At 46.7% G+C, this 18867-nt stretch overlaps 1 protein-coding gene across 2 annotated transcripts in view; it reads left to right on the top strand.

The window, feature by feature from the left end:
- Mgat5 (alpha-1,6-mannosylglycoprotein 6-beta-N-acetylglucosaminyltransferase) overlaps window positions 1-18867 on the top strand; it is a 289240-nt gene that overhangs the window by 147321 nt on the left and 123052 nt on the right. For both annotated transcript variants that reach the window (XM_028874926.2, XM_028874925.2), the window contains exons 5-6: window positions 9769-9845; window positions 10913-11002. In XM_028874926.2, the coding sequence (XP_028730759.1) occupies window positions 9769-9845; window positions 10913-11002 (167 nt within the window). The remainder of the gene's footprint in view (window positions 1-9768; window positions 9846-10912; window positions 11003-18867) is intronic.

The following is an 18867-nucleotide window of genomic DNA, read 5'->3' as shown; positions in this document are numbered from 1 at the left end:
AGACCCTGTGAAGGACTTCCTTTAGTAAAAAAGCTGTAAGCTCTTGACTTAAACAAAGAAAGAACATGTGTGCTAAGGTTTTTAAGACCTACATTAAGATCAGATCCTCAGAGGGCTGGAGAGATGACTCAGGGCTGAAGAGCCCTTCAGACTTTTCCAGAGAACCCAGTTTGTTCCCAGGCCCTCTGTCAGGCTGCTCCATAGACACCTGTGACTCCAGTCAGAAGGACCTGGTAGCTTTTCTGGCCTCCATTGGCACTGCACTCACAGGCTCAAACAACCTCCCCACACACACATCACATAATTAAAAACAAAAATATCATCTTTTTGGTGGTGTTTTTTGAGACAGGGTCTCACTATGTAGCCTGACTGGCCTCAAACGAAGAGAGAGCCTCTTTGCTCGGCCTCCCCTGTGCTGGGATTAAAGACATGCATCACCACACCTGGCTAAATCTTTTTTTAAAAAGAATAAATCCTCTATAATGTCTTCTATATACGCTAATAAATTTGGCTAGAGTATATTGTCCTAATTGAACTTTATCATTAGTTATTGTTAATCTTGCCGTACCTAATTTATAAATGACACATTATTATGTGCATGTAGAGAAGGCACATAATATGTAGACACTGGTTTCATGAAAGCCCTGGGGTCCTTGGGAGGTATCCCATGAAGATAAAAGCTATTACAAGCTCATGTGTAATTCATGTTGATCAGCCATCCTTTCTAGGATTGTTCTTACATATGTCTAGAAATCTCTTAAACCTCACTGTGCCCTACTATGATTTTTGTATTAAGTAGAACCCTGATAAAAGAAGCAAAAAAGAAGCTGGGCATGGTAGCAGGTGGGACTTGCCTTTAATCCTAGCATTTGAAAGGCAGAGACAGGCAGGTGAGTGTTTGTGAGTTCAAAACCAGCCTGATCTATATAGTGAGACCCAGGACAGCCAGAGTTACAAGAGAAACATTGTCTCAAATAGAAAAAAAAAAAAAAAAAAAAGAAGCAACACACACACACACACACACACACACACACACACACCAAAAAAAAAAAACAAAAAAACAAAAACAAAACCTTTATTTTCTACTTGCACATATATTAACATTTTCTCCTGTATGTGAGTGGGCACACAGGCACGTGTGTGTCTGTGGAAGGCAGAAGCCAATGTCAGGTGTCTTCCTCTACCATTTCTGGGCTTGTTTTGTTTGTTTGTTTAGTAGCAGGGTCTCTCCTTGGCCTGGATCTCTCCTCTTTGACTAGACTGACAGGCTAGAAAACCCAGGGATCCCCCTGTTTCTGCCTCGCCCATGCTGGGGTCACAAGCATATAGTACTACACTCAGCTTTTTTGTGTACAAGGAAAACAAAACAAAACAACAACAACAAAAAATCCACAGGTTCTTGCCCTTGATGGCCAGCAGTCTGCCCTATGCATTCCCCAGCCCTATGCATTCCCCAGCCCTGTGCATTCCCCCAGCCCTGTGCATTCCCCCAGCTCTATGCATTCCCCAGCCTGATGCATTCCCCAGCTCTATGCATTCCCCCAGCTCTATGCATTCCCCAGCCCGATGCATTCCCCGCTCTAGCATTCCCAGCTCTAGCATTCCCCAGCTCTAGGCATTCCCCCAGCTCTATGCTAGCATTTCTGACTTTTTTCCCATTTCCTTGTAGACGCGCGCGGGCGCGGTATCGTCTAATTGCATTTCTTCTTCAGCCCCAAGGATTTCTTTTTATTTCTTGCTGTACAAGTCCGCAAGTGGTGCAATTTCTCATTTATTTTTCTGAGAATGCCATTGTTTATTTATTTATCTTTGGCTGGCATTTTTCAAGGACGTAGGTAGAGCATTCGGAGCTAACAGTAAGTTTCTTCTCAATACTGACACAACAAATCTGCTTTGTTTTGTTTGGTTCCCGCTTTTCTGACGAGAAATCAGGCGCCGTTGCCATCTTTATTGACTTTTATGTAATGCCTCTTGTTTTTCTTTGGTTGCCTTTAATGTTTTTTCTTCGTCTTTGGCCTTTAGCGGTTTGGGTATAATAGACATAATTGTCTCTGCCTTCTGTGTGAGTCACTGAATTATTAGACCTGAAGTTAATGATTTTTTAAGAAAAATAAATTTGGAAAGTTGATGGCTATTATTTCTTCAAACATTTTTCTTTAACATTTGTTCAGTTTCCTTTCTATGCTATGGTAAATATACTCTGACAAAATGCAGCCTAGTGGAGAAAGGGTTTATTTGGCTTACAGTTCTAGGTCTGGTCCATCATTGCAAGGACTTCTAGGAGGCAGGAACTTGGAGAAGCTAGTCTGCCCACAGCCAAGAGCAGAGAGGATTGTAGCATGCTTGCTTACTGTTCAGTTCACTTTCTCTATACAGTCGCGGGTCCATCCATTGAAACTGCTGCTTACATTCAGGCTGGCCAGATCTTCCAACCACAATTAACCCAAACAAGAAAAAATTCCTCACCAAAATGCCCACAGGCCAACCTGAAACAGACAATGGGTCATTGAGACTCCCTTTTCATGTGCTTCTTTCTTGTATCAAGTTGACAATTAAAGCTAACCATCAGACCATTGTCTCTCTTGGCATTCATTTGTCTGTCTTCTCCTACACATCACTGGGACTCTACTCCTCTACTTATATTATTTCCTTCAACCTTCATTGTCCATTTCTAATGTCTTCTAATTCACTGATCTTTTCTTCAGCTATCTCTCTCTCTTTTTTTAAAGATTTATTTATTTATTATGTATAGAAGATGCAGATTATTACAGTTGTGAAATGTGGTTCCTATTTCATCTGAAGACAGTGGTGCTCTTAACTTACATCTCTCAGTTAAATTCTTGTGTGTGTGTTTCTTGCAAGTATTCATTTCTCTGCTGAGAATTCTTTCAGTGGCTGATTTTTTTTCTTTTGTCTTTAATTTTATCGTAGCTGCTTTAAATTTTTGTCAGTTCTCTGGCATTCTTAAACTGATTATGTTGTTGTTGTTTTTTAACATGTAATTATTTTGTGGAGAAAAGTTCATGTGCCGTGGTACAAGCGTGGAAGGACAATTTGCTTGGGTCAGTTTTCTCCTTCTACCTCGTGGGTCCTACTTAGATCATTAGGGCTGGCATCATGCGTCTTTACCTGCTGAGCCATGTTGCTTGCTGCCTTTGCTGTTCTTATCTTTTTTTTTTTTTTTTTCTTCTTCTCATTATGTAGCCCCTACTGCCCTGGAACTCGCCTAAGTAGACCAGGCTGACTTAGAATTCACCCAGATCCACTAGCCTCTGCCTCTGCCTTCTGAATACTAAATGAGATTAAAGGTGGACCCAGCCTTGACTGCTTTCCTTAGTTGATTCACATTTTTCAATGAAGGCTTGTGATGAGGAAATTTATACTTAATATAGCTTAAGGACATGGCCAGCCTTCTCCTATAGTTGCTAATTCTATATTATTTTCTTCCTCAGTTATAAGAAATACAAATGCACACATGCATAGAGTAAATCTTCCTACCTTTTTACCTAGCACAAGCCAAGCCCTGGACATCTTTGACAGTTTGATAAGAAGAGTCAGTGCATGAACTGTCTTTATTCAGGCCTGCTCTAGAAGAGAAATTGGACAAATGTTATTTGTGGGGCTGAATAAAAACTGTACGAGTGCACATTTCAGGGACTGTCACAGTTCTACAAGGACAGCCACGTGCGACTTCACTTCCTCCAGGAAACTGCCTGTGAGAGAGCAGGCTTCTGAAAGGCTCCTGCCCTCTCCTGTTTATTGCAAAAGGAATGTAGTCTGAGAAATCACCTGCGGCGCAACCCAAGAATGCCATCCAGTGTTTGCCAGGATCACCTTGGATTCTTAATATTTTCTACCTGCTTCGCAGTTTCATATTCTCATCGGAATTGACAGCTGGAGAATGTCTCAAAATATGTCAGTTTATGTCTTAGTTTTTAAATATTATGCAGAGAAGCTTTTTTTTCTGGGAATATATAGTGTAACTTTTTTTTTTAAAAAAATGTTTTTGAAGTATAAAGCTAGCGTTCTCCCAATTTATAATAGTGACGGCCTCGCCCATTTATTGTAACTGGATACCCGTGTGGGATATTTCATGTTCTTTCCGTTGTTGCTTAAAATACTGAAGAACATTTTGTTGCAGCAAAAAAATGGTATAAGGAACTAGGTATATGCTTACAGAAAGTGCCATCTATATAGAGATGAGCGATGCAGATTTATGCGGAAGGACCCTGATTATCCACATCATATTACAGATTCCGCTTTCTCTCCGAGCCCCAGAGCTGTGAGAATTTATACACACAACTTTGTGCTGTGACCCTATTATATTCATTTACAAATAGCCAAGCTTCTCTGGTTGCACAGTTCTAAAGTACTGTAATCTCAGTGTCCCTTACCTTCCACCATAGGCACTGGGACATATAACTAACCAGGGGTGGCCAGAAGGGCGCAGAGAAGATGCATTCGGTAGGGTGAAAATAGTGCAGCAAGAGCGTAAATGGCGGGGTGAGACTTGTGTGCTGTGTTTCACGGTGAACATCGCAGGGGCGACCGTCATGGTCGTGCTGAGGTTGAATGAGGTCTTGTGTGATTTGCAGGTCTCAGCACCTGGCCCAGGAAGGGTGACTAAGTCCTTAGGAAGGTTTGCCACAATTCTTGGGTGAGGAAAGCGGCTCCCTCCCAAGGGTTTGGTGCATAGGCCACTGTGGAGTTTGAATGGGAATTGTCTCTCGTAATCTGCAGTTCTGTAGTTAATCATGTGATTCGCCAGCTGGTGGCGCTGTTTGGGAAGGTTGCTACACCTTTAGACGTGGAGACTTGCGGGCAGAAGTATGTCTTTAGGGTTGTTAGGGGAGGGCCTTGAGGGTTGACACCCCCCCACCCCCACCCCGTGCCACTTCCTGTTTTCTCAACACAGTGTGACCAGCCAGCCTCACCCCTGACATCACCAGGCTGGGCTCCTTGGCTTGTAACTGTTAAGCTGGAATGAACTCACTGTGTGTAGCCAAGGATAACTCTGAATTTCTTCTGATCCTTTTGCTTTCCTCTCCCTCATACTGGGCCCACCCGTGTGTAACCACGCCTGCTTTATGTGGTGCCAGGGATGGGACCCAGGGCTTCGTGCATGCCAGGCAATCACTCGACCAGCTGAGCTACCAGTATGAGATGAATTTCGACTCCTGGACAATTTATGTTAGATATAAAATGCTGTTCAAAGATCTTACGTGGCAGTTTTCTTTTAGAGCGCAGCGTGTTCTTATCCTTGTCCTGTTTTTATCTTTATCATCCCAAGTGAAATGGTCGGATTTTGTTTACTACTCAGTGAACGGTGGCTGCTTCTCCAACCTGCACAAGGACATGCAGCTTTCCGTTGCCTGCAGTGGTGGTTGATACATTGGGTTCTGAGCCTAGAGTTCATGACCCTTTGGCTAGCGGTCCCTGCCCAGCTGCTCAAGCATAGTTCTTCCCTTGTGTCCGAGAATTTCTTTAGTTAGCTTCCCTCTCCACCTTCGTAGACCTAGAGGGATGGCTGACTGCCTTCACCGGTTAGGGCTGGGCTTATTCTAGTGAAGCACTCTGACTCTGGAACACACACCAGGCTGTCTTCCATGTCCCATGTCCCTCTTCAGCAGCGTCCCTTACCTGAGTTCACTGCTTACTAAGACTTAGAAGCATAATTAGGCCGGTAATCCTGCAAGTCACTAAGAACAGAGTGTGTCACGAAAGGAATTTATAAATAGCGTGTGGTGGTTTAGCTAAATTATTTTTGGAAATTTTGTTTATGTAAGTATGTGTCCTGGTGTGTGCCGTGTGTATGTGTGTTCACATGTAGGTCAGCCTACACGTGTGTGTGGATGCACATGTATGCATGCTTGTGGAAGCAAGAGGCTGGTGTGGTGGTATTATGTTCCCCGAAATATTGTGCACCCTAATAAAGTTATCTGGGGTCAGAGACAGAACAGCCACAATATTAAACATGAGGATAGGCAGTGGTAGCACACGCCTTTAATCCCAGCACTTGGGAGGCAGAGCTAGGCAGAAATCCATGTGTTCAAGGAGACAGCCAAGCATGGTGACTCACACCTTAAATCCCAGAAAGCAAGCCTTTAATCCCAGGGAGTGGTGGTAGAAAGCAGAAAGATATATAAGGCGTGAGGATCAGGAACTAGAAGCATTTGGCCTTGTTAAGCATTTGGCCTGGTTAAGCATTCAGGCTTTTGAGCATCAGTTCAGCTGAGACCCATTCTGGATGAGGACTCCAGTCTGAGGAAACAAGACTAGCTGAGGATCTGGTGAGGTGAGGTAGCTGTGGCTTGTTCTGTCTCTCTGATCTTCCAGTTCACCCCAATACCTGGCTCAGGTTTGATTTTATTAATAAGAACTTTTAAGATTCCTGCTTCAGGCTGGTGCCACGTGTCTCTGTTGCTTGCTCTCCATCTTGCTGTTTGAGGCAGAGCCTCTCACTTGGAGCCAGTTGAACACACCAGTTTGGCTACTCTGGCTGGCCAGCATGCTCTGGGCATCCCCCATCTCCGCCTTCACAACACTGGCGTTTGAGACAGGCCATCACACCTGCCTGGTATTTCCATGGTGCCGGGGATTTGAACTCCGGTCCTCACTCTTGGGTACCAATTGCTTTACATGCTAGCCGTCTCTCCAGCCCCCTGTTTGGCAATGTGTTTTCGTGTAATTTTCTGTTTGTTTCCGTGGTATTTCCACACAGGCAATGCTGTAGCATCAGGTTCTTACTTAACAAGTCCAGGAGAGTGGCGAAGGTGCCTTCCGAAGCAGAATAATACTTTGTCAATTTATTCCTGCACACTCACTGCTCACATTCCCATACAGAACAGGAATGAAGTGATTACAGTGGTGTGCCTGTGAATACCTAGACACAGCTGAGTGGAAATAATCTTGACCTAAAAGGAAAATCTGGGCTGGAGAGATGGCTCAGTGAGCAAAACACTTACCACACAATCAGGAGGCCCTGAGTTCACTCCCCAAAGCCCATGTTAAGCTGGGCACAGTAGTGCATGTCTGTAATGGCTGTGTTCCTACAGCGAGAGTCGGGGTGGAGACAGGAGAATCCCCTGAAGCTCAGGGATCAGCTAGTCTGACAATACGCTGCTGCCGCAAATAAGAGATTCTGTCTCAGACAGGGTGAAGGTGAGGTACTGACATCTGAAGCTGCCCTCCGACCTCCACACACCGTGCTTGGCATGTACATGTTCCACCGACACACAGAGTCACACTCAAACACATGCACATACCCGAAAGAGGAAAGCCGTAGAGTGGAGATCCGTGGCCCCTGACACAGAGAAGTGCCTTAATGGATGTGGGTTTTGTGTCCTCACGGAACTGGGCATCATCCTTTTCATCTCTCCGGCCTCCAGTTTTATGGATCAGGGAAAGTAGAGGGTCAGCAGATATGTTTTTGAGAAGTCTCCTGAAAAAAAAAAAAATGCAATGTTGACGATGTTTCTAGCTCTTTAAGCTAAAATCTATAAAAAAAAAAAACAATGAAATACAAAACATGCTTTTCAAAGTGCCATAAAGGTTGATGGCATGTTATTTGCCACACACACACACACCCCCCAAAAAAGAATGCAACTGGAGGGAATCATCTTAGGAGAACTGAACTGGTCTCACAAATATACCATGTTTTCTCTGTTTGTGGTTCTACATCTCGTACAGATACAGAAGCTCGTATATGTATGTGTAGACATATGAGATATGAAAGAGATAGAACTGTCCATAACAAAGAGGGAAACAGGAGGAGTAGGCAGGAAAAATGGGGGGCGGGAATATGCATGAACAAGAGCTTAAATAAACTATAAAAATAAAATTATTTCTAAATAAAATCTCTAATTTTGGGGCATTTGGTATTTCGGATATTCTGTCAGGAATGGTCAGCCTAACGCCAAGTCTGTGCACATGTGAAGTCTGAAGCAGAGGGTCCCGAGCATTTCAGACAGGGGGACACTCAACCCGTGTGTCCTCTGTGAGGCGGCAAGTAGTTCCATGGGGCCTTCGCTTCTCCAGTCCACTGGGGAGCTGGGAGCTTCCTGTGACCTTAAGGTCTTCTGCCTGGAAAGGTGGTGTACTGATTGCCGCTTTTCACCTTCACACAAACCTCAGCGTATCTGGGAAGAGGGAATTGAGAAAAGCCTCCATAAGACGGCCTTGTTGGAAAGCCTATGGGGTATTGTCTTAACCAGTGATAGATAGATGTGGGCAGTGCCGCCCCTGGGAAGGTGGTCCTGGGTTGTATAAGAAGGAAGGCAGAGCAAATCATGAGGGGTAAGCCAGTAAGTGGCGCTGGCTCGTGGTTCTGTTCCAGCTTCTTCCTCCAGATTCCTGCCCTGCTTGAGTTCCTGCCATGGCTTCCCTCAGTCTATGGGCTGTGAGCCAAATAAACCCCTTTGTCTCCAAGTTGCCTTTGAGCATAGTGTTTTTTATCACAGCAGTGGAAAAGTAACTGAAACACCTGTCTAGAACCTAGGCGTAGAAATTCACTTTTCTCATGGTGTGAAGAAGGCCCAGACAAAGACTTGCCAGGCCGAGAATGAGCTGCATGACGTCACTGCTCATGGGCGATGGTTTTTTCCCTGTGGCCGATTCCCCCTGATTCACTACTACTGGTTCTGTTCTTATAGCCAAGCTGGCGATGAAGGTGTTGGTAAGAGCTGCCTCTCCAGGCCAAAGGTAGAGATTCCTGGCTCCTGGCTGATGCCAAGCACTGGGGTAGTGATGGAGCTCGTGTGGGCACACTCTACAGGGGCCATCTGATAAGGTGGCTGGTGTGTTTCCATCGGGTCTACAAGGAGAAACACTACCTTGTTGTACACACAAAACAGTTGCTGGAGACCCTTTATCTCTTGAGAGGAGGTATGTGTGAGGTGCCGAGGGCAGAGTGTCGCCTTCCCCCCGAAGATGCTTATCCTCGCTGTGTTGGCGACAGAGCTAGCCGAGGAGATTTGGCTCCGTTGCCCGTGGGAGGACAGATGGCCATAGCGCCTAAGTTTGGGAGAGTTTTATAAGCCCATTTTTGTCTGTTCTTCCCTTTTAAAACAGTGATGGGAAGGTAACCAGGTACCGTTGACCTATAGGATGCCATTCAGTTCTAAATAAAAAGTCAAGGTCATTGGACTCTTACAAGGAACCTTTGCAGAGTCTGGAGAGTCACGAAGTACTTACAATGATTTGTTTAATTCCCACTATGTTAGAAAGCCACATACGTTGGCACATGCTTCTAATCCCAGCATGAGGGAGGTAGTAAAGGCAGGAAGAACCCTGGGACTTGCTGGCCAGCTAGTCTAGCCTATGTGGTGAGTTCCAGATCGGTAAGAGACCACATCTCAAAGCAATAAAACAAAAACTGCAGAATGTTCCTGAGGTATGCCACCTGAGATTGTCTGCTGGCCTCACCTGCATGCACATGTGTGCCCCCATATACGTGAACACAGGCAGACACGGGAGCTGAGGCGAGAGAGGAAGAGAATGAATCTCAAGGATGCTGACATACCTTTCTTTTTTAAGACTTAAGATCCCAGGGAACCTCCTTGTTGACGGCATGCCCCTGTCTCCCAGCAACAGCATCCTGCTGTGGCAGCAGTCCCGTCTGGAGCTGGAGGGGCTGATCCGTGGATCAGAACCTTGCCTCCAATGAACCAGACCTCTCTATTTCAGTTTCCCTTCCAGCCTATGCAGACTGTGATGGTGGGCATCTGTGTTATGGAGCTCATGGTTTCCTTTGTTTCTGGTTCTTTACAGATATCATTAATGGAGTTCAAGAGAAATGTGTATTGCCTCCTATGGATGGCTACCCCCACTGCGAGGGGAAAATCAAGGTAAGGCAGCCTCTATGCCTGTTCATGCCATCGCCCTCCATCTTTTCCCCTTTCCAAAGCTACAAGTGGACCAGTGAGCCTCGAAGCAAATCCATCCCAGGTGTTTCCATACTGCGAGGGGATGGCTCTTCTCTGCTGGGTGAGCAGAGGCTCTCCCTAGTCAGACTGGGAACCTGGGCCACTTCTGGCTTCCACTGTCTTTCCAGCCCCTCACTTCCGGTGATCCTTAGAATCCTTCCCTCTCCCTGCTCCCCACAGTCCTCTTCCATGTCCCCACTGTGGTGTAAATGTGATATTTGCATCTGCTAATGAGTACCCTGACAGCCCTGGCCATTCTGAGATTAAACCCAAGCTCTCCAGAATGCCAGGATGCTAGGAAGTGCTCCATAGGGAGCAGCAGCCTGGCCTGTGATCTCTACAGGTGAACATGTATGTACATGTTTGTAAGGAGGCCAGAGGACAACATTGCATCATTTCTTGTCCACCTTTCCCTTGAGTCAGGGTCTCTTAGTGGCTGAGAGCTCACACAGTAGGCTAGCCTGGCTGTTCCCAGAGTTACTGTTACCAGCGCACACCTGGACTCCTGGCCTTTTGTTGTTTTGTCTTACATTATTTTGGAAAAAGAAAATCACATTTGTTTGACCTGCTCCTCCTGGAGCAGTGGTGTTCAGATAAAGGTTGTCATTCGAGTACTCATAGAGGATGGTGAGAACATTCTAGGAACATTGCCTGGTGTCCTCTGGGGACAGCTGTGTGTGCTCACGGACACTTCTGTGGTACTTGGCCCGCGTTCTGCACCGCAGGCCCTTTGCCGTGGCCGTGGCACCTCCTGAGGGTGTCATGGAAGGCCCCTGGGGTCTTGCTCACACCCTCCTGCCCTTCGCCTCCACGGCTCCCTGTTCACACAGAGCTCCTCAGCTTCGGCAAGCAGCTGGTCCCCCGGTCCTCAGCTCGGGGGCTTTTGGCTTTGCTCGCCCCGTGGGCCGCCACTCGAGCCACACAGCCACTCTGCCCCCTCACCCCCTCCTCCACAGCCTCCTCAGCCATGTCCTCTCCTCTCCTTTCAGTGGATGAAAGACATGTGGCGCTCGGACCCCTGCTACGCAGACTATGGAGTGGACGGGACCCCCTGTTCCTTCTTTATTTACCTCAGTGAGGTGAGTCTTTCCGAGGACGTGCACATCTGTCCCGAGGCTCCTTTGGACCTGAGCCTGGAGGTGGGAAGAGCTGAAAAAGACAAGAAGGCCCGGTGATTGCCTTCACCATCCTCCCCACACCCTCTTGAGTCTCTTTTTTCCCTTAAAGGGAGAACAGCCTGGATTAGCTGGTGGTCTTGCTTGCTTCAACTTTCCTATTTCAGTAAAATGCACAGAATGTAAGAATTTCAATCTTCCTCGTTTCTTTGTTTATTTTGTTCTCCTTTGTCCTTTTTTTTTTTTAAACATTTGTTTAGTTTGTCTGCGCTCACACGTGTGTACCATGGCACACAGGTAGAGGACAAAGGACAACTTATGGGCTTCTCTCCTTGCCCGTTTGGGTCCCAAGGATGGGGACTTCAGGTCGTCAGACTTGGTGGCAGACACCTTTACCCCACGCTATCTTGCCAGCCCGGCCTTTGAGCACAAATCATTCGGTATCTTCAGACCCATCGGACCGTGGGCCCTGACTGAGAAAGCAGACCCGCCGGCTGGGTGCGTGGCCCACAGAGCATTCCGCTTTGGGAGGAGCACTCTAGGAGGAAGGCCCATCACGAGACTCTTTCCCAAGTCTTTAAGAGTAGAAACAGTCTCCTCCTCCTCTTGCTTTTCTTTTCTTGGTTGGTTTTGGTATTTTGAGGCAGTGTCTCCTATGGCCCAGGCTGTCACCCTGAACTTCTGATCCCCTCCCTCTGCCTTCTCAGTACGCAGATTTATGCCAGCACACCCTGTTTATGCGGTGCTGGGGGTCGAACCCAGGGCCTTGTGCATGCTAGGTTAGTTAGCACGCTACGGAGTGGAACCCTCAGCTCTCTTCACCGTGTTTGATGCGCTGTCAAGTACTGGGAATGCGGCTGCGTTACCGTGTAGCTAGTCCTTGTTCTTCCTCGTCTAGAGAAGTCTTTTAATTCTGCACTGCTAGAGCTCTGCACCTATTGCACTGACTCCCCATCCTCCTGCCCTGGGAGCTAGCCGCCACCATCCCACTCTTTGCCTCTCTGCATTTGAGTGTTCTAGGCACTTCGGGAAAGTGGAGTTGTGCAGCGTGTCCTTTTGTGCCTGGCTTATTTCACTTAGGGCATCTCTTTGAGGCTCCTTATTTTTGGAGCATGTTAGAATTTCTTTCCTTTTTAGAAGCTGGCTAGTGTTCCACATGTTGCCTAGCCGTTTATCTCTCAGTGAGGTCTTGGGTTCCTTCTGCCTTTTGTCCATTGTGAATAATAGTGCTGTTCTTACTGCTTGTCTAGCGTTGGCAAGGAGGGGCCTCGTGTGTCTTCCACGTTTCAGGGATTTCCTGGGATGTCTGAGCTCTTTGCTTCCTGAGTCCTAGGGAGTTCCTTCCGGGATGGAATGTTTCAGTTCAGAGGAAAGTGTTGTACAAAGTTGTTCCTATAGTAATTCTCTTCTTAATGTCTCTGAGGAACAGCCCTGCAGTTTTAAATAATGGCTGCACCAGTTTCCTTTCTGACCGCCAGTGCACACAGTACCAGCTTTCCCAAGTCCTCACTAAGATGCGCCACCTTCCGGCTTGGGCATAGTAGTCATCTTAATGGGCCCGGAGGCGGGACTCCTTGTTTTACTTTGCATTTCTTTAATAATGAGCAGAACTAGGCTGCTGCTCCTTGGCTGCTGTGTTCTAACGGTTAAGTTGCCTCCTTTTCTGTCTGATTTTCATTTTCACTTATACACATACATTTACAATGCAAGTCTTTTAAAGGTTGCGTAGCCGTTAACAGACCCCATCGGTCACTGGCTCAGGTGACTTCTGGTTCTCCTTTGGGAAGAGTGCTTGTCTAGCATGCACAAAACCCAGGGTTTCATCCCCCAACTGATCATAGCGGCCCACACCTAGAATACTAACACCTGGGAAGGTGGAGGGAGGAACGTCAGATGTTCAAGGTTATCCTCAGCGACATAGTGAGTTGGAGGAAAGGCTGGGCTATGAGACCTGCCTCAAAGAAAAAAAAAAAAAAAGAACGACTAAGATTATCCTTGGTGAGCTGCAGGGGAAGAACCTCGGAGGGAGTTAGAAGCTAGCTGTGCCTTCTCTGGACCAGGCAGCCTTAGGGCCCAGGTAGGTGCTGGCCAGCCTTGGCTAGGTCTCTTCTCCAGTTCTTTCATGATTCTGCCCCATTGTAGCAGCCCCTTAGTGATGCTCTGAAGAACACTTTCATTTTTGAGGCTGAATTAAAAGTTCTTACCATAGTTTTCCCTGTGCAGCCTGTGCATCTCTCCTGTACCGTAAAGTGACTAGGGTCTCTGATTTTGATGACCAAGCCCAAGTCACCAATATTCTAGGGCACATGGCTCCTTTCCTATGCCCGCATTTCTTCTGTGTCGAAGCTAACATCGACTGTGAAGTTGACATAGCCTGCAGTCACTTAGGAGATGAACCTCTGGGCGTGTCTGTGAGGGAGTTTCTAGGCTGGGTGGATTGAGATGGGCCGGTGGTACCCTCTTGAGGTATGGATGGTACCCTCGCGTGGGCTGGGTCCCAGACTGAGTACCAGCCTTCATCTTTTCATCTTGCTCCTTCTTGACTTGATGCCTCTTGACTCATGCCTCTACTGTGATGGACGGCCCCCTCAAACTCAGAACCCAAATAAACTCTTCCTTCCATAAGTTGCTTGGGTAAGGTGTTTTGTTACAAAGAAAGGTAGCTCGTACACTCAACCTTCATTCTATCAAAGTCACAGCCCTCCCTCCCTCCCTCAGCACTGGGCTTTGATCCCAAGACCACAGAGATGCTAGGCATGTAGACCTACCACTGAGGCATGCCACAGACCTTTTCAACAACAGACTGTTATTCCTCAGAAATCAGGGGAACCCCAGCACTGACGACAGCAAAATGCCTTCTAGAAATTAGAAGCACAGTCTAGCCGGGATGTTCCTCCCGAGTTGCTGACATACGGATTTTGCAGCATTTGTTTGAGCCTGTTCCTGATGCCTGACTTTGCAGAGCCTTGTAATTTCCTCCTGCAAGAAGAGGAAGGCTGTGGGTGACCTTCACCCTAGTGAGAACTCAATTAGAAGTACCTCTCCTGCCTCGAGGGAAAGACTGTTCATCCAGTTTAATTTCAAAAAGTTTCCTCTGCAAATCCCTTCCCTGGCATGGAAGAATCCAGAGTCTAGCCATGGGCCGTGATTGACAAGCAAGGCTCATTTCGGGTTTGCAGGCTGGGGAGGGCTGAGGGCATGAAAGGTGTCAGATTCCGCTTGGGTTTCCCAGCCTCTTCTCCAGCTCCTGGGCCAAAGCTGGGAAGATGTGGAGACGCCGGGGGTGCAGTGAGCTAAAGACACAGGAACGAATGGTTGATGATAAGTTTCTTTCCTTTGGAACTACTACCCTCACGGCACTCCAGTGCAGGAAGATAAACTCCTAAGACAGAGGGAAGTAGCAGTCAAGGGAGGAGATTCCAAGGGGTATGCCGGCACACTGGTCTGTATAGAGACCTTGGTCTCGTAGGCCTGTGCTTATTCTCTTCCTGAGGAGTGTGTAGGCTTCAGTAGCCTGAGACATAGATTCGTTTCTTTCTCCCTTTCTTTTTGTTTTTGGTTTTTGGAGACAGGGTTTCTCTGTGTAGCTTTGTGCCTTTCCTGGATCTCGATCTGTAGGCCAGGCTGGCCTTGAACTCACAGAGATCTGCCTGCCTCTGCCTCCTGAGTGCTGGGATTAAAGGCGTGCACCACTACCGCCGGCCACACTTGCTCTTGACTGCTGGTCTCCATGCAAGATGTTGGTTTGCATTTGTGTTATGAGCTGGTACACAGAACCAGTTATGAGAAATTAATTGAGATGACTCTCAAAAGCAGTTACTAACCTTGTAGTAGTATTAAAATCCGGGACAAGGGTCTGGAGAGATGGCTTAGCAGTCCAAAATGCTTGCTGCTCTTGTAGAGGACCTGAGTTTGCTTCGCAGCCAGCACCCATATTAGGCTGTTAACAGCAGCCTTCAATTCTAGCTTCAGGGGATCCCATGCCTTCTTCTGTCCTCTGTGGGCACCGAATGTAGAGATATCTCTCTCCCTCTCTCTCTCTCTCTCTCTCTCTCACACACACACACACACACACACACACACACACACACACACACACACACACAAGAAAATGCGGGTAATACATCTATGTGGGCCTGTTTGTTAGTCTAGGTTTTTTTTCCCTTGCTGTCTTATAACTTTCTATTTTGTTGAACTCTGAGGCCATATCACACACCAGGTTTCTCTTACCGTTGGCAAAATGAGAAAAAAAAAAAACATCTTTGTTTGACTTGCTCTGTAAACTCCATCAGCACATATGTGGGCGACTTCTGCTGCATTTCCAGTCTTTATTGAAAGAGGTGGGCTTTTTTCTGGGTTTGGCGTCAGAACAGAGACAGATACTGAGAAGCGCTAAATGTCATCCGGCATGGATGGGAACCTTTAGATCCAGGAAGGACCTCTCTTCCTTCATTTCCCACTGCCATTGCCTTAGTCCACCCATTTGAATTGAGTTAGGGAAATGCAGCTTTTATCTAACCAACCTGTTTGTTTAGAGCACCTGACGGTTCAGTGTGTTTACCCATGTGATGTGTTTACACACTGATCCTTCTCCCTGTCTCCACTCTCCTACCCTAGATTCCATCCACACCCCCAACACAACCCTCCCACCCTCCTTGTGTCCTCTCCTTTTGTTTTACTTAGTAACCCGCTGGGTGTGAATCACTCTGCCTGCTGGAATGCTGGATGGCTTGACCTCAGGCGGGTCTTGTCCAGGTCACCATAGCTACAGTGAGTTCAAGAGCGGCAACAGCCGTGTGTCCTATCCAGAGGACAGGGTTTCACAGCCCTCCTCCCCATCCTCTGGCTCTGAGAGAGCTCTTACATCCCTCCTGGTCTTTCCTGATGTTCCCTGAACCTACTGAGGGAGGGCTTCCTAGAGATGTCCATTTAGGGCTGAGCATCCCATTATCTCCACACGTGGACCAGTTCAGAGTCTGTGTTGCTAGGCACCCGAAAGATGCTTCTCTGACCAAGCATGAGAGCAGTGTAAATGTAGTTGTTGAGAAGGCAGTTGAAAGTGTCCATTCAGCAAGATAACAGTAGTTTCCTCCCTACCTCCGACCTCCTGAGCCCTCAACCACTTTGTAATCTACAAATCATTTTGAAATCAATCCCCCAAAGCACAGCCTTCTCTAGGTGCTCCCGTGGCCACACTCTTCGCTGCTTGTTATCTGGCTGACACTGCCCTGGTGACAGCCATGTCACAACAACAGTCCAGGACTCCCTTCTGTAGGGATGGGCTTGTGAGAAGCCAGAACATTCCTGGGGTTGTTAGGGCCAAGGCTGGGCTCTGGTAAGCTAGGCTTAGTCACCTGTCCCCCGTATGCCAGTTAGAGACAAGCAGTAGGGAAAGAAGAGGAAGACTGGAAAGTGGTCATGTTAGAAAGAGAAAGAAATAAAGAGGCCCAGTGATACCACCCTCAGTCCATCTTCAGGACATGAGGCTTAGGTTTAAACGGATGGCAAGACGTGTGCAGAGCTAAGCAGTCCTGGGCAAGGGGTGGTCCTGCCCATCATCATTTTCTCAGCTCCAGTCTCTCCTGCAAGATGGTCTTACAAGTTGTCGGAACTGTGTGCAGTCCCTTCCCAGGAGAGAAATTCCTCCGCTCTCCACTGCTGGCACCAGGCATCATCAGCCTTTCCTTCCAGCTTGAGACTCCTCAGGGGAAACTGCAGTTTCTTCGGATCCATTGTCTCTGTGTCAGACAGTGGAGAGTCACATAGAAGTTGGTCTTTGCAGGATCTTCTGCCCCCTCCCGGACAGTTGGAAGAGTGAAACATCACTTAGGCTACGTGCTGTAGATACCCAGCCACATTTAGACTGCCGGCCGCAGCCAAAGGAGATAAACAGCCAGGCCATAGTGAGTTAGGCTGTACCGCATGAGTTAGATCTCCTGACTTCAGAGTTTCACACATACTGCCCCTTCCAGTGCCTCATTTTGAAGGAATAAGAACTCAGCTAAATAGCCAATAGCCACTGGTTCTGTTTTCTCTCTAGGCTGAAACCCACTCATGTTGGGCGTACAACCCTAATTAGCTGATTGCTTATTTTCCAACACTCCATAATTTTGATGCCTACCATCCACACAGATGGAACCCCACCAGGCTTTCATGAGGTCATAGCTAATGAAAACCAGGTGTCACTCACTCTGTGATAAGACTCTGTGAATGATTCAGCTCATCAGGCAGCCTCGGATTTCAACATCAGGCAGGTCACTTTGTAGAGCGGTGTCTTTGAGCTGTGTAACTATTCCCGTTACAGAGACAAGACCATATACAGTAATTACAGCAACTGTCCTTGTTTGGAGCGCATTAATTCAATTCAGCTGTCTGCACCTTTTATTGCTAGTGGCTTTTATGAAACTTGGAACAAGTTTCTTCGCCCCCATCAACAGTACATTGATGGATGATGTTCATGTATTTGACACCCACACATCTTTTTCTTCTTATATCCTTGTTCCAAAACCTAGCAGGCAACAACACACTTTTCTAGCTCTATTGACTCATTGGTTCTATGGTTTTTCTGTGTGTGTGTGTGTGTGTGTGTGCAAGTGTGCATGCAGAGGCAGAAGTCAACTTCTGGTGTAGTTCTTCAGGTCCTGTGCACTTTGTGGTTGTTTGCTTTCTTGGTTGCATTTTATTTCCCCATTTGAATGTATAGTATATACATTCAATATATATAATATTGAATAATATATGTGTATATTAGCACATATGTATATATTTGTTTTTTGTTTGGTTTAAGATTTGTTTATTATGTATGCATTTGTATGTGGAGGCCCAAAGCTGATGTCCGGTATCTTCTTCAATCTCTCTCTATTTTATTGAGGCAGGATTTCTCACTGAACCCTGAAGTAGCTGATTCGAGCTAGTCTGCCTAGCTAGTTTGCCCCAGAGATCTCCTGTCTCTGTGTCTCAAGTATTGAGATTACAGGTGACTGCTGTACCTGCCTGGGGACTGCTGTGCCTGGCTGGCTTTCACGAGGCTTTAAACTGGTCGTGTAAGCCTTTTATTCGCTGAGCTGTCTCCTGAACCCTCCACACGTACCCCTTGTTTTCTTGAGACATGTTTCCTTACTGGTCTAGTGCTCACCAAGCAGTCTAGACTAGCCAGCCAGTGTGGCTTGTCTCTCCACCTCCCCAGCCTTGGGATTACAAATGCCCATCAGCATGCCCAGCCTTTTAACATGGGCTCTAGGGGTAGAAGTCAGGGCTGCATGCATGAATGGCAAGCATTCTACCAGCTGAGCTGTCTGTTTCAGCCTTGTGTTGATCCTATTTTTTTTTAAAGCATTTCTGTAGCTATTGCAGGTATACTTAGTTTGAGATAATTGAATTGCCCAGTGATTTATTACTAGATCTTAAGATGTTTAAAAACTACTATTCCAAATGCCAGTTTGGACAGGGGTGTGTGTGTGTGTGTGTGTGTGTGTGTGTGTGTGTGTGTGTGTGTGTGTAAGAGAGAGAAACAGAGAGACAGAGAGAGTGACAGAGACAGAGAGAGACCTTCCTAATGGAACAAAAGAAGTAATTTCATGCCTTACCCATCAATCTGTTTCTTGTCTTTCATGAACAATGGACATAAAGGTCTCTGCCTTTCTGTTTTCCCTTGGCAATATGTAAAACCAATGTTGGTTGAGCGTGCTATTAACCTTGAGTTTAAATTCAGCGTACTTAATCCCTTGATTACTGCCAAGATTAATGCCCAACAGGAAAGGTTGGAAGCTTAAATGCTTGTGAATGCAAGCATGAAATGAAATCCTAATAACCAGCACAATGATCTGGAT

This window comes from Peromyscus leucopus, chromosome 15 (assembly GCF_004664715.2).
Source record: "Peromyscus leucopus breed LL Stock chromosome 15, UCI_PerLeu_2.1, whole genome shotgun sequence".
NCBI lineage: Eukaryota > Metazoa > Chordata > Mammalia > Rodentia > Cricetidae > Peromyscus > Peromyscus leucopus.
Note: the sequence above shows the minus strand (reverse complement) of the source record. Positions and strands in the feature narration are given on the sequence as shown.